A 13,206-nucleotide genomic window follows, 5' to 3' on the forward strand; every position below is an offset into this window, starting at 1 on the left:
ATCCCTGAGGCTTTTCCCCTCCGGGCGTCCCCAGTTGGCGCCGCTGCCGGCGGCTGAGGGGGTTGCGGGGGGACGGCGGCGTTGCGGGAGCCGCGTGTTTCCTCGCCAGGTGGGGGTGAGGCCCCTCACAACGTCCTGCGCTGCCTCAGGAGCGCCTCGGCAGAGGCGAGAGACGAGCGTTGCCGGCCTGGGCCTGCGGCTCCGCGCTGGTTCACCTTTGGTTGGTAGGTCGGGGAGGACGGATCCGCCGCCAAGTCAGACGTGTTGAAGCACCGTTGAGGTCGATAGGACAGGCTTGCCGTGTCCCCGCGTCACTGCAAGCTGGGGTCAGGGGCTCGCCCCCTCCCTTGGAAGTGCCGAGGAGCCGGTGGCTCCGGGAGCAGCGCGGCGGCAGCAGAGCCGGTGCCCTGCAGGTGCTGCGCTGATGCGCTGGTGTACCTGGTCAGTCAGCGGCCAGCACAAAGGGCGCAGAGCACGGCACGTTTTCAGAGAGGAGCATAAGCTATTGTTATCTTGGTGGATGAAACTTCAGGCGACTTTGGTATTTGTCAGAGTAGTCAGGAGAACAACCCATCCCACTTTTCAGATCACTTTCCTTCTGTTGCTGCATGGGTATTTCTTCATCATGTGACGCGATAGGGGAGGAAATAAAAGACCTAACGCTGTTAATTGAGTTTTTTTGGACTGGGTTACAGATTGGAAGTTATCAGACATCACCTTGTGATGTGTTCGAGGAAAGAACAGTAGCGTGGAAGAGACAACTAAAACTTATCAGTCATCATACTGCATCTTAAGCATTGTATAATGAAGTCTTTTAGGATTGTGTACTTTCTCTTTTTTAATCTTAATGATGTAATATCTGCTAAAAATTGGTATACCTGCTCAAAACAACAGCTGGTGTTTGTGCGTGTGTAATTGTCAGTTCCACACACCATGCCTTTCGTTTCCAAAAGTGGATCATCTCTGTTACCAGTTCAGTGTGATTTGAGGAGTTGTCAATACTCTTTTTCTCTCTTTGTTAGCCCAAGTAATGCCAATTGCTCTTACAGACTTTCTGAACGATCAACTCACTGACTGATCGTTCTTATGGCCTTCGGTATGAAGAGTCTCTGCCTGAGTTAGGGAGAAGAGGCTCTACAGCAGGAACAGCTAAGTGTTACAGGAGTTGGGGAGGTGAGCATGAGGAGGTAGCAAATTAACTTTTATATACTAACAGTGGACGTCAAATAATTTGTAGAACTGTAAGTAGTTAGGATAGGTGTTTATTTTTTTTTAGCAGTGACTTTTTTTGTTAATGATGTAAAAGTGCAAAACTCATCTATTTGTTGGTGGACTCTAATTAGAGTCATCTACAAAGAAAATAGAAGTACTGCCTCCTGTCCAGCGGGAAGGGGTAAGGTACTTTGTTACAAAGTGGAATAAGGCTTGGCAAAGGGAGGCTTGTATAAAGTTCCATACAAAGAACAAGCATTTTCTGTGAAAATGACATGTATTCCCTGTCCTACCCACAGGCTTTTGGTTAATGCCAATCTCCGTAGAAGTCACTGATCTTCTTTAAGACTGAGCAAAAATGGTCCTCAACTTCCATAAAATTGCACTGTTTTTTGTTTTTAGCCATCTCAGGGTCTGGCAGTAGCACTTGGGAATTGTGCAGATTTTGTGCATGCACTTTTGGGTCAGTTAAATTAAATTATTTGCATTATTTAAAACTGACTGTTCACAAACCTGTTTTTAAGTTAATTATGAATCTTTTAAATGTACCAGTTTGGTCAAAAGATGTATTAAATCTCACTGTGATTTGTTTTTTTTTTTTTTCTCCCCCTTTTTTTTCTTGTCAGTTCGTAAAGCCTGGTGAGGACAGTGCTGATTATCCTGAGTTGGCTAAGGAGGCAGGTAATTTAATAATAAAGAAAGCATTTAGTTTGATTGCTGACACTGAAGTCTTACAGTTAGTCTTTATATTACACATATGAAGGAACGGCTACTGTTTGGTAAATAGATACATAAAAAAAAGCAAGTCTAAACCTGATAAAAAAGAACACTTTCACAAAGGCCGTAACTGACCTGTTTAGCTGACTGCCTTCCAGTACCGAAGTCAGAAGGACAGCTTAAAATTGAATTGGACTCCTAAATAATTTCTTACCTCCCTGTATTATCCAAACATACTTTCATCGAGACAGACAACCTTTGTGCATGAACTTGGAACTGATCACCTGAAATTCTCTGATAAAAGAGCTTCTTCAGAACTCAAAATAATGCAAAATTGTCCTTATGAGCAGTAAGATGCAAGACTATATTAACCACTCACATCATATGAGAAGGAGGCTTTGCAGCGCTCTCTTTTTCTTGTTTGTGAATGCATGAATCATAGGTACTACGGGTTTGTTTGTTATGGTTGTGAGAGCTGCCTTTTCTGGTTTTGTTCCTTCAGCTTTTAAACTGTTTCCCAACTTTCAAACATTTTTTAGGCCTGAATGCGTTGGCTGATGCTGGGATTCCTTACTCGGAGGTGAAGCAGGCATTTGTGGGTTATGTTTATGGTAAGTAATATCATTTGATTGGGATGTGACATTTGCAGACATCTGTGTGGATAAGTTTTTCCACACCTGTGCAGATAAAGTATGGGGAAACCCCCTAAGTTTCACGTCATAATATTTAATCATGTCAGTTTGTAGAGCTGTCTCAAACTTTTAAAAAATAATTCTTTTTAGTGATCACAGATTTATGTCTGTTTATTTGTGGAGCTTAAGAATTCTAGTCATGGGTATGGAAAAACTTCCATAAAATGGAGTCTTGCAGATATGTCTTATAGAGGTAGCTCTTGCAACCAGATCAGGTGATATATTTATTCAAGTGGTGCAAACTTACCTGTTATAATCTTTACAGCGATAGACTTGAAAATGCTTTCATTCTTTGTGTGTTGCTGTGTGTACACTAGAATGGGTATGCGTGTTTATCCATTGCTCTTGAGTTGAAGATTCTTGCTAGAGGTATTTTGGGGATCAAATATGTACTGCGTCCTTGCACTTTCTGTCCAACAGCACATAGGAGATAACCCGCTTGGACTCAGCTCCAAGCGATAGATGAGCTCTACTCTGAGAGGTTCGTAACTATTTCAATCCTGTGGACATACATAGAAATATAACCATGTTTAGTGGGCTGTATAAGATTATTGAGAGTACATGCATTGCTGCGGCAGAGTAATGCTTCACAGCTGATGTACTGAGTGGAGTTGTTCATATGCCAGCACAGAGCTGCTCTGCCTTCATTACCAGCAGGACATTGTTGTGGTTTAACCCCAACCAGCAACTGAGCCCCACATAGCTGCTTACTCACTCCCCCCACAGTGGGACGGGGGAGAGAATCGGAAGGGTGAAAGTAAGAAAACTTGTGAGTTGAGATAAAGACAGTTTAATAGGTAAAGCAAAAGCCATGCACACAATCAAAGAAAACCAGGAATTTATTCACCACTTCCCATCAGCAGGCAGGTGGTCAGCCATCTCCAGGAGGTCAGGGCTCTGTCACACGTAACAGTTACTTGGGAAGACAAATGCCATCACTCCAATTGTCCCTCCTTTTCTTCTTCCCGCAGCTTTACATGCTGAGTATGACATCGTGTGGTGTGGAATATCCCTTTGGTCAGTTGTGGTCAGGTGTCCCAGCTGTGTCCCCTCCCAACTTCTTGTGCCCCCCCAGCCTACTCGCAGAGGAGGTGAGAAGCAGAAAGGGCCTTGACTCTGTGTAAGCTCTGCTCAGCAGTAATGAAAACACCCCTGTATTATCAAAAATCCAAAACATAGCCCCATGCCAGCTACTGTGAGGAAAACTTACTCTGTCCCAGCTAAGACCAGCACATTCTCCACCCCTTATTCTATACCGTTTACATCATCCTTGGGTCCCGCACTATCCAATACATCCTCATTAACCCTGACCCACACTTGCCATCCTTTGATATAATACACAGATTTCATTCCCTTAGTCACAGTAATACGTCCACAAAATGTCCACTGCTTTTAGTCTGTGACTCTGGGCTCCATCTGTTAAGGTGGTTGCTCGGGACAGGAGAGGTGGTGTGCTGTGTGGAGTTATGGGGCACCAAAGTCAGCTCAGGTTGGGTCACTGCTGCATTTGCACTGCTTCCTGTAAAGCTTGTCTTCCCTTGGTACAGGTGATTCCTGTTACAGTAATTCCCATAACATGCAACTCAAATCATGTGTTACAACAATTTAAAGGTATTTCCATTATGATCTCCACCCCTAGTCCCTCTGAGCCAGGTCAGAGGATTTAATGTTGCAATGAACACCTCCCCTTGCCTCTGTTCCAGCTTGGAGTTATCCACAGAGTGCAGTTTCTTGGGGGTCTGCCTGCTCCAAGTGGAGCCTTATCGGTGAGCCACAGTCTTTTCAGGGGTCTGCCTGTTGTGACTTAAGCTTGTCCACAGCCACAGTCGCTTTGAGGTGCACTTGTTCAGCAAGGCCTTCTCCATGGGCTGCAGTCCCTTCAGACACACATGCTGCAGCACAGACATAACATGGACACAGGTGCTTTGAGAAGTGCCTGCCCTGGTGTGGACTTATGCATGGGCACAGTGGGACACTTTGGGGTGTCCTGCTCCCACATGGACTCATCCACAGGTCACAGTCCCTTTGTCTGGAGACCACACTGAATTTCCATTCTGTCCAGTGTGGCAGCACAGGAACAGCAGCCATTCCCTCACCATCTGCCAGCCCATGTGCATCAGCATTGCTGTGTCAAAATGTTCCAGGCACAGCAGGGTAGGATGATCAGCAGTACAGCACCACAGCAAGCAGCAAAAGCAAAAAGCAGCCGCTCATGAGCACCAGACTAAGGTGAAAAGGCCTTGTTGCTGTGGAAGTGCTGCTCAGCAGTAATGAAAACATCTCTGTATTATCAACACTGTTGCAGCACAAATCCGAAACAGCCCCATACCAGCTACTGTCAAGAAAATGAACTCTATCCCACCCAAAACCAGCACAACCCTCAAACAGATTCTAGCAGACACCCTCAGCAGAAGCTTTTAACTTGCTGATGCTGCTTTTTGCAGCAAGGGGACATGGTGTTAAATGACTGTTCTGAACCTTTTCCTGTCAGTCCTGGTCACAAATGCCTGTTATATTTCTCAAAGCATCAAAATCAGATTTCTGTTACGGGGAAATCTCCTTCCATTCCAAGAGAGTGTTCCGTTTGCATTCTTCCTGTCTCTGTCTAGTTACAGCAACTAAAGCAGGGTCAGTCAGCTGTGATACCAGCAGCATGTTCCAAGTCACACCTCCTGAGACCTTTCTGTCCAGCCCTGTTACCTTTCATTGACTCACAGCCTGTTATCACAGAAACAGGACAAACTTTTAAGGATGTGATTGTTTTCGTCTTGTTTCTAAGGTTCTTGTAGTGTGGATACGTAAGAGACACACTCAATCTGGCAGTTCAGAAGTTCAAGTTCACCGTTTTAAGCGGTAGCATTGCACATATGTGATGATATTTCTTTTTGCTAGTGACATTTGAGTTTGTACCGTATTTTAATGTGTGTCTCTGTATAAAGGTGACTCAACCTGTGGACAGCGGGCTATCTATCACAGTTTGGGTTTAACTGGCATTCCTATCATTAATGTTAACAACAACTGTGCTACTGGCTCAACTGCTTTGTTCCTGGCCAGACAACTAGTAGAAGGAGGTGAGTTGTTTTGCCCTGGGACTGGGTAATACATATCCTCTCTTTCTATAAAGATAACTTGCGTGAAGAACGGAACTAGTGAAGGTATGAGTACTTTGAGTTGTGAAGGACTATCCTCATAGGCCGAGTTGTGTGTTCTCCCTCACTTGGCTGAAAAAGCTGGTCACTTGTATATACAAATAAAAGACTCAAAAGACTGAGACTATCACTCTGAACTAGAGCATTACGTGTGCACCTAAGAGAAAAGGTGATGCAGTAAGGTGGTGTATACGGATATAAATGTCCTGTCCTGTGTCATAAGCTGTAGTCTGTAGTAAGCCAGTTAAGTTTTTTCTGGAAGAATTGTTGGGAGTAGTGCAGAACAAGTTGCATTATAGTACTGCAAGACACAGATTCTGCAGGATGAAAAGGAGAGAAGAATCTGCTAAAAAGCTTAGCTTTTTTTTTTCTTTTTTTTTTGGTTTGTTTTTAACTTGAGGTTAACACAAATGTTTGACTAACGTGTTTTTGGAAGGAAGGAGGGGAGAGCAACACCTTGTGACAGACTATGCTTTGAACTGACAGATGAGTTTCCTCCTGTTTCTGCAGTTCCTTTGTGGACTTTACACTTTCATTTAAATGCTGACAAAAACTGTAGTAACCTTCTGTATGATTATTCTAGTGTTTGTAGCAGAGACCTAAGTGCTTGGTTATCTAAGATAAATCCTGTCAAAGAGTTTAAAAAAAAAACAAACCCTGTAGTCATCTGTCATTCCTCAGTATCAATATATTTGTTCTCAATGCCATTCCCACCCCAGTTTGACTGCCTTTCAAAAATGAAGGAAGGAGGAAAAGCAGCTGGTAGGTGTTTATGTGTGTGTATTGTGATCAAATAGTTGTTAGTACATAACATCATTTATAATTACATTGTGTTTTAAATAGCCACAAATCTTATTTTAAGGTTTGGCAGATTGTGTTCTGGCACTTGGCTTTGAGAGGATGGCAAAAGGATCCATTACTATGAAAGTAAGAGTCTGAAACACTTTATACGTTTCATTATATTCGGTGATTAAATACACCGCCTCATTCTCTGAGGCATAAATACCAATTGCTGTCAGGTGTTGCTGTAGGTGATTACAAAATAAACCATTATTTTGATCCATGGAAACTTTTAATGAGTTTTATGATTCAGATTGTAGCTATGATATATAAAATTCTTTATGGAATGATTTAGAATTAATTTTATGTAGTATGTGATGCTTTTAGTGTTTTGCTGTGAATGTGTTAAAGGCAGATTTTAATAGGGAATAATGAAAATACCAGATAGACACTAACTGCTCAAAGCTTCAATACTCTTTCTCAGAATAGCACAGCAAATTAAAGAAAGAATCTGGGTCTTCTGGCTTTTGGCTTGATGCTTACTCAGTTGACAAGTTAACACAATTTCCCCGCAAACTAAACCTCTCTTTCTTATCTCTGTTTTTTACTGGAGAAGTGTGGGCGTTTGTTTGTCTTTTGCCTGATGGCAAGCAATATTAGAGCCCATATATTGTTTAACTACACAACTGCCAAACTTGGTAATGTATGCAGAGGTTTGGGTGAGAAATGTTAACTTTAACAACTGATTGAAATGAGTAAGAGTTATGTTTAACATGCATCATCATATTTCATCTTGGCTTCATTGAAAATACTAATACAGTATTAATTTTATAACTTGGAACTGTATTAACTATAGGATTTTAAACTGAGGTGAAAAATACCTGAAGGCCTCTGCAGAAAATAGTGACTGTGATAGAAATCATGTAGGAGAGTGGTCCTTGCCATGAGCCAGTGCAGTGATTATAATGTTAAACATTTTCTGCTTATTTACTCTTTCTTATAGTTGGGAAATTATGAATGCTTCAAAACATGTCACTGAAGTGCAACATACTGTCCAGTGGAATCGTTAAAATACCAGGAAAACCTCTATTTTGCTTGAAATCTGTGGCACTTTTGAGGGGATGTTGTAAAGAACAGGAAATTATGACTTGCTTTATAACTATTTCTCTTGTTATTAGTTTACAGACAGAACTAATCCAATGGACAAACATGTGGAAATTATGGCAAATAAATATGGCTTAATAAGTGGTCCAATAGTACCTCAGCTGTTTGGAAATGCTGGGAAAGAATATATGGAGAGATACGGTGTGTTAAATACATTTTTTTCATTGTCCTCTTTTAATGAAGTGCTTTATAAAAAATATGTATTAGGATTTAGTTTTTTAAGATGATAGCATGTCCTTTCTTTCCCCGAGTATACAGCTGTGCCATCTGCAGCTAACACACAGGGGAATACATTTGGGTAAAGAGTTATCCTCAGAAAACCTGATGATGCGTAGGCAAACAAAAACTGTTGGGAGACAAAATTAAGGCTGTGATACAGTGTCTGGTAATCATGCTAATGGTACGGTTTGTGTTTCCGTAAGGTCTGGGCCATCAGGTTGAATATCTCCCTTCATTTTTAACTTGTGTCTTAGGATGGGTAGATGGACTTGGGGCTGAATTGTTTGGCAAAAGCTTTCGGGTATTTGATTCAATATCTAGTACTAGGCTGGTGCTGCTGCTGTATTTTACCCCTTGACCAGACAAGGGAATTGGCTCCAAGGTACCAGGCTGGCCTGTTAAGCATCTTTTATTTGCACTTCTAGACTACTATATAGAAAAATTTTAGACTTAAACTCCCAATATTTCACTCTTTTGCACTGATATGAAAATGAGTATTCAGGTTTCAGTAAAGTAATAATACCTTAAATAAAACACATTTATCTTCTGTATTTTTATGTTAGTAAGTGTTAAATATCCAAGTAGGATGTTCAGTTAGTTAAAACTGAATCATGTTTAGTAGTCTTTACCTAAGTTTTGTACCTAAGTTGAGTTCTAAGGAAAGCTTTGATGACAGTGAGCCTCTTGTAAAGATGCTTGTAAAGGTCGAACTCTTATGGCACAGCAGTTAAAATGCTATGTTGGCACTGTTTGGGTAAACAGTGTATTTCAACACAGCTTTCTTTCCCCTTCCAGGGACAAATCCAGAATACTTTTCAAAAGTTGCATGGAAGAATCATAGTCATTCAGCCAACAACCCGTGAGTTCTGTACTCTGCCTCTATATCGAACATATGTTACTCTTAAAAATTTATGCAAAACTGAGTTTTATTTTTAGAAACACTTTACAGAATATATTCTTTATTAAGGAATGAGAATCATACCCATCATAAATTTTACATCCAGTCCCTTATACTTTGTAAAAACAGCTCTGTATCTGCCTAATAGTATGATATTAGTATGTCTGCTGCTACGGGCTGTGCGAAAACTGAGATGGCATCTGTATGTTTTCCTTAGGTATTCTCAGTTCCAAAAGGAGTACACATTAGATGAAATTCTGCAGTCTCGCAAAGTTTTTGATTACCTGACCGTCTTACAGTGTTGGTAAGTAGAGGACTTAGTATTGTGAAATAAATCTTGATGTTATTTAAATAAAAGTCTGTTACTGTGTAAATTAAAATTGACAGATTATTTTAAGTGAAACTTCTTATAAATAAAACAAATGTGGAATCTCTGTTTGACCAAACGCTATCTGGATTTTTTTCTAAATTGAAAACCTTTAATGGTATATTTCTAATTTAATGCCATGCTTTTCAAATGTCTATTATTTATTACTGAAAGTGTCCAGCAAACACTGATGGAATTCATAGTTTCAGTGGCATCAGCCAAAGGAAGTGGTTTTTCATTTGTCCCCTGTGTTTTTTGGTTTTCATTAAAAGATAATTCTGTGGAAGATTGACATTACTAACTTAGATTGGTGACATTATTATTTTTTATTCTATCAGTCCAACATCCAATGGTGCCGCAGCTGCAATTGTGGCTAACGAGGAGTTTGTGAAAAGGTATAACTTGCAACCAAAAGCTGTGGAAATTCTAGCCCAGGTGATGGCTACTGATTATCCAAGCACATTTGAAGAAAACAGTTGTATGAAGGTGGTAGGTTACAATTCTGTATTCTCTGATTCTCCTCAGGGTTTGGTTTTTTTAATACCCGCAAGTCCTAATGATGCTGTAGACACTTCCATATCAGGAAGCAACCAAATTACACTTTGAGATGAGTGTAAAAGTAATTTCATTTGGGCAGGTGGATTAAGCAAAGAGTACAGTTGTTGAATAACAGTAAGAAATTTATGAACAGGCTATCAAAACCCTAGTTTTTAACAAATTGTTTAAAGGCTACTTTTTGAACAATTTGAACTGCAAGAAAAAAATTCTTTTTCTGTTTGTAAGGGTAATGAAACTTAACACAATTTCACTTCTGTCTGTGGAATACTGAAGCTGAAATAACCTGTTGGGTATAGTCATGATTACTTGCCTAAGTAGAATAAAGGGAAAGACCTAAAGTGCGAAATTTGGATCTCACTGCAAATTGACTAAAATAATGGGATGTAAGTCAAAGCAGTAGAATACCCAATAGTTTATACAGCAGACATAGAGTTCTAGTCACGTAACTAATAGCAAAAGATGACACGACAGTTTGAGGACTTGTTTCAAGGTCTGAGCCATGCAAAGGAGCAATTTGGCATGTGAACAAGCTTGAAAAAATTGAGGATATTCCCCAGGAAAGTTTCCGCATGTCACCAGTGAGACCTCAAATGTATTATTTTTTCCTATACAGTTCATACTGGATGAATATTAAATTCCTACGGGTTACTTTCACTTACGGGATATATAGAAGCACATTTAAAATCAAACATAGAAACGAAATAGCCAGCTGTTTCTTTAATGATATTTTAATGTAATAATTCTTGCAGGTTGGCTATGATATGACTAAAAAAGCTGCAGAAGAATGTTTTGAAAAAGCAGGGCTAAAACCTACAGATGTCGATGTGATTGAACTTCATGACTGTTTCTCAGTTAATGAGTTAATTACCTACGAAGCTCTGGGACTCTGTCCAGAAGGTAATAGCATCAATGGAGATCATTGTTTTATTAAAATGGAAAGCATTAAAAATACCTTTTTATCTGCTCATGCAATTAGAACTTTGAGTTGTCTGATCAGAAGATCAGACAGATCTTCTAGATTTGGAGGTCTTACTAGTTAACCGCTTAAGAGGGAAAAGCAAGTTACCACTGTAGTAACATAGGGAAGACTTGCAAACTAGCGTTCGGTTAACAAATGAGCGTGTTACTGTCATTTCTGGAGAAACATACAGGGCAAATCAAAATGTTGGGCGACTACATGAAATCATATGGCTGGCTTGTGCAGGGGTGGCTCTTTTAAGTGGAGGAAGGAAGTTAAAAACTCTTGTGAGCCTTCTCAGTGTTACGCCCCTTTTCAGGGTTGTATACTTACCTTCTCCAAGGCTTCCCCCCACCTTTGTATTTCCTTTTAAGAAGATAATAATCAGATAGTTGCCTGTAGAGGGCCTCACCAAGTTGCTTATCTGTGATACGACTTCTTAAAAAATCTTTAAACATCTTTGCCTTTGAAAATAGAGAGTTGTTGGCAAGTTGTGAACATGCCTCTAAAGTCAAGTGTATAACAACACGCGATCTGTCCGGATTAGTTTAATTTCATTGAAGTGAGTGGATTTACAACAGGTTGAATGGCGGAGGAGTTTAGTTTTATGTATGTAAGTCAAACCATTAAAATTGTCTACTGAAGAGGTTTTGGATTAGCATTGAACTGCTACTTCAGTATCTGATATATTTAAAATCTAAATTCTTGCTCTGCATAAAAAAATCATCTGATGTAATCTTTCTCTTAATTTGTTAACTAATTTTGAGAAAATACCACACTCTATCACTAGATGGTGTATTGTATTAAGTCTAAGCTTAAGTTTCTCACTAAAACAGAGAAGTTCATCCATCTTCAGGAAGACTTTATGTGTCTTTGAGGTCTTCAAATACTTGCCTTTGAATGCTTGCTTGCTTTCTGCTGTCTTCTCTGCTGTGTTTTTATGGTATCTGCACTAAAAATGGTAAATGTTTGAAATTATTTGAATTAGTACCTTAAGCTTTTTTTGCTTTGTTCCTTTAACTGAAGATACAGAAAAATCCTGATGGTACTTGTGTATTTGACCAATCAGTCTTGTGTGTGGTAATCTAACACTGCAGTTCTCACCACCTTTCAGTTAGTCTGACCTTAGTAGTATATGAACCTTATCTTGGAGCAGTAGACTAATTTGACATAGAGATTAGCGAAATGGCATAAACTACACTGTGCATTTAGATGTGCAAGACTAACCTGGTTTTCTTGTTTAACAGCAGAAGTAAGTTATAAATACAGAAAATGTGGCACAACTTTTTTAGGCTTCAATGTTAGTAATGCAGGCTGAAGAACCTGGTATAAGAATGAAGGAGAAAGGGACTGGTTAAAAGGGAGAACTCTCTGCTGAGGGCATGGGAACTAATAAAAAAACCCCTGGAAAGCTAAGAAATTCTAAGCATTGGTCTTAAGAGTGGTTTTATTTACTCTTAATGTCTTAATGCAGCCCAGATACCAGGGTACAGGGGCTTGTGTTCAGCTTGATGTTCACCAGGACCTCCGTGTCCTGGAGGTCATGAATTATGACTAACCTCTCTTTTACAAAAACTACAGTTATCCCTGCAGTTTCATTAATAAAATAATGACCAGCCTCATTATATTGATTATATCACAATACTGTCTATCAACAAAAACAGTCCAACAGCAAATTGAAAAAAGATTCTGTATCAAACACTAGCCCCTTTTCTTCTTTTCCACGTTAGCTTTCTCCAGTGGTATAAGCAGGTCTCGCTAATGTCACTTGGCTAATTTCAGTCTGCTCTTTATAAAATCTGTGGTGTAGTACTGCCTAGGTTTTGACAGACACGCAGTGTCTTCAGTAAGTGACGGTAGAATTGAAAAAAATCACTTAAGAACAAAACAGAAATGTTCCTCTTTTACAAATACTGTTTTATAGGAAGAGCATGCGACCTGATTGACAGAGGAGACAACACTTACGGAGGAAAATGGGTTATTAATCCTAGTGGTGGCTTGCTTTCAAAGGGACATCCACTTGGTGCCACAGGTATGCCAAACTGCTTCATTTAGTCATGCCAATTAGATATGAGATACAACTCCTGAGCAGACAGATGCTTCCCACTTGTATTTGTCTGTGTGAAACACGAGGGCTTCTTAAGACTAGAAGGCAACTCTGGAGCTGGTTCTTATTTCCAACAAATGCAGGCATTAGGGCAGGTTGACTATGCAGGATTGCTCAAACCAAATATTTTGAAATTAAATGAACACTCCCCTCATTAGCATCTATTTAATTTTATGGTGGTGTTTTTTCTGTTGTTACCAAAGCAACCTGCCAAACAGCTTCCTTTTTTTTTTTCTAAATAATTGCTCAATAATACAGCTTCTGCTGAATGTAGTTTAAATAGCTATTTTCATATGTTGTCATCCTTTAAAATTCAGATTTTGAAGGCTTTTACTGCATCTGAATAGCCTGTACACTTGTTAGCTGTAATAAAAGGTATTTTTGT

At 39.8% G+C, this 13,206-nt stretch overlaps 1 protein-coding gene across 1 annotated transcript; it reads left to right on the forward strand.

Annotated features, from left to right (window-relative positions):
- Nucleotides 1-1,838: 1,838 nt before the first annotated feature.
- On the forward strand, nt 1,839-12,746 carry LOC104487977 (non-specific lipid-transfer protein; the record flags this gene model as incomplete). Its single annotated transcript, XM_010142941.1, has 10 exons — nt 1,839-1,893; nt 2,469-2,540; nt 5,561-5,692; nt 6,633-6,697; nt 7,729-7,855; nt 8,729-8,792; nt 9,049-9,135; nt 9,537-9,687; nt 10,506-10,653; nt 12,639-12,746. Coding segments are annotated over 10 exons (1,009 nt in total), but the record flags the coding sequence as incomplete, so codon positions are not given.
- Nucleotides 12,747-13,206: the final 460 nt, after the last annotated feature.

Source organism: Buceros rhinoceros, unplaced genomic scaffold (genome assembly GCF_000710305.1).
Source record: "Buceros rhinoceros silvestris isolate BGI_N320 unplaced genomic scaffold, ASM71030v1 scaffold28369, whole genome shotgun sequence".
In the NCBI taxonomy this organism is placed as follows: domain Eukaryota; kingdom Metazoa; phylum Chordata; class Aves; order Bucerotiformes; family Bucerotidae; genus Buceros; species Buceros rhinoceros.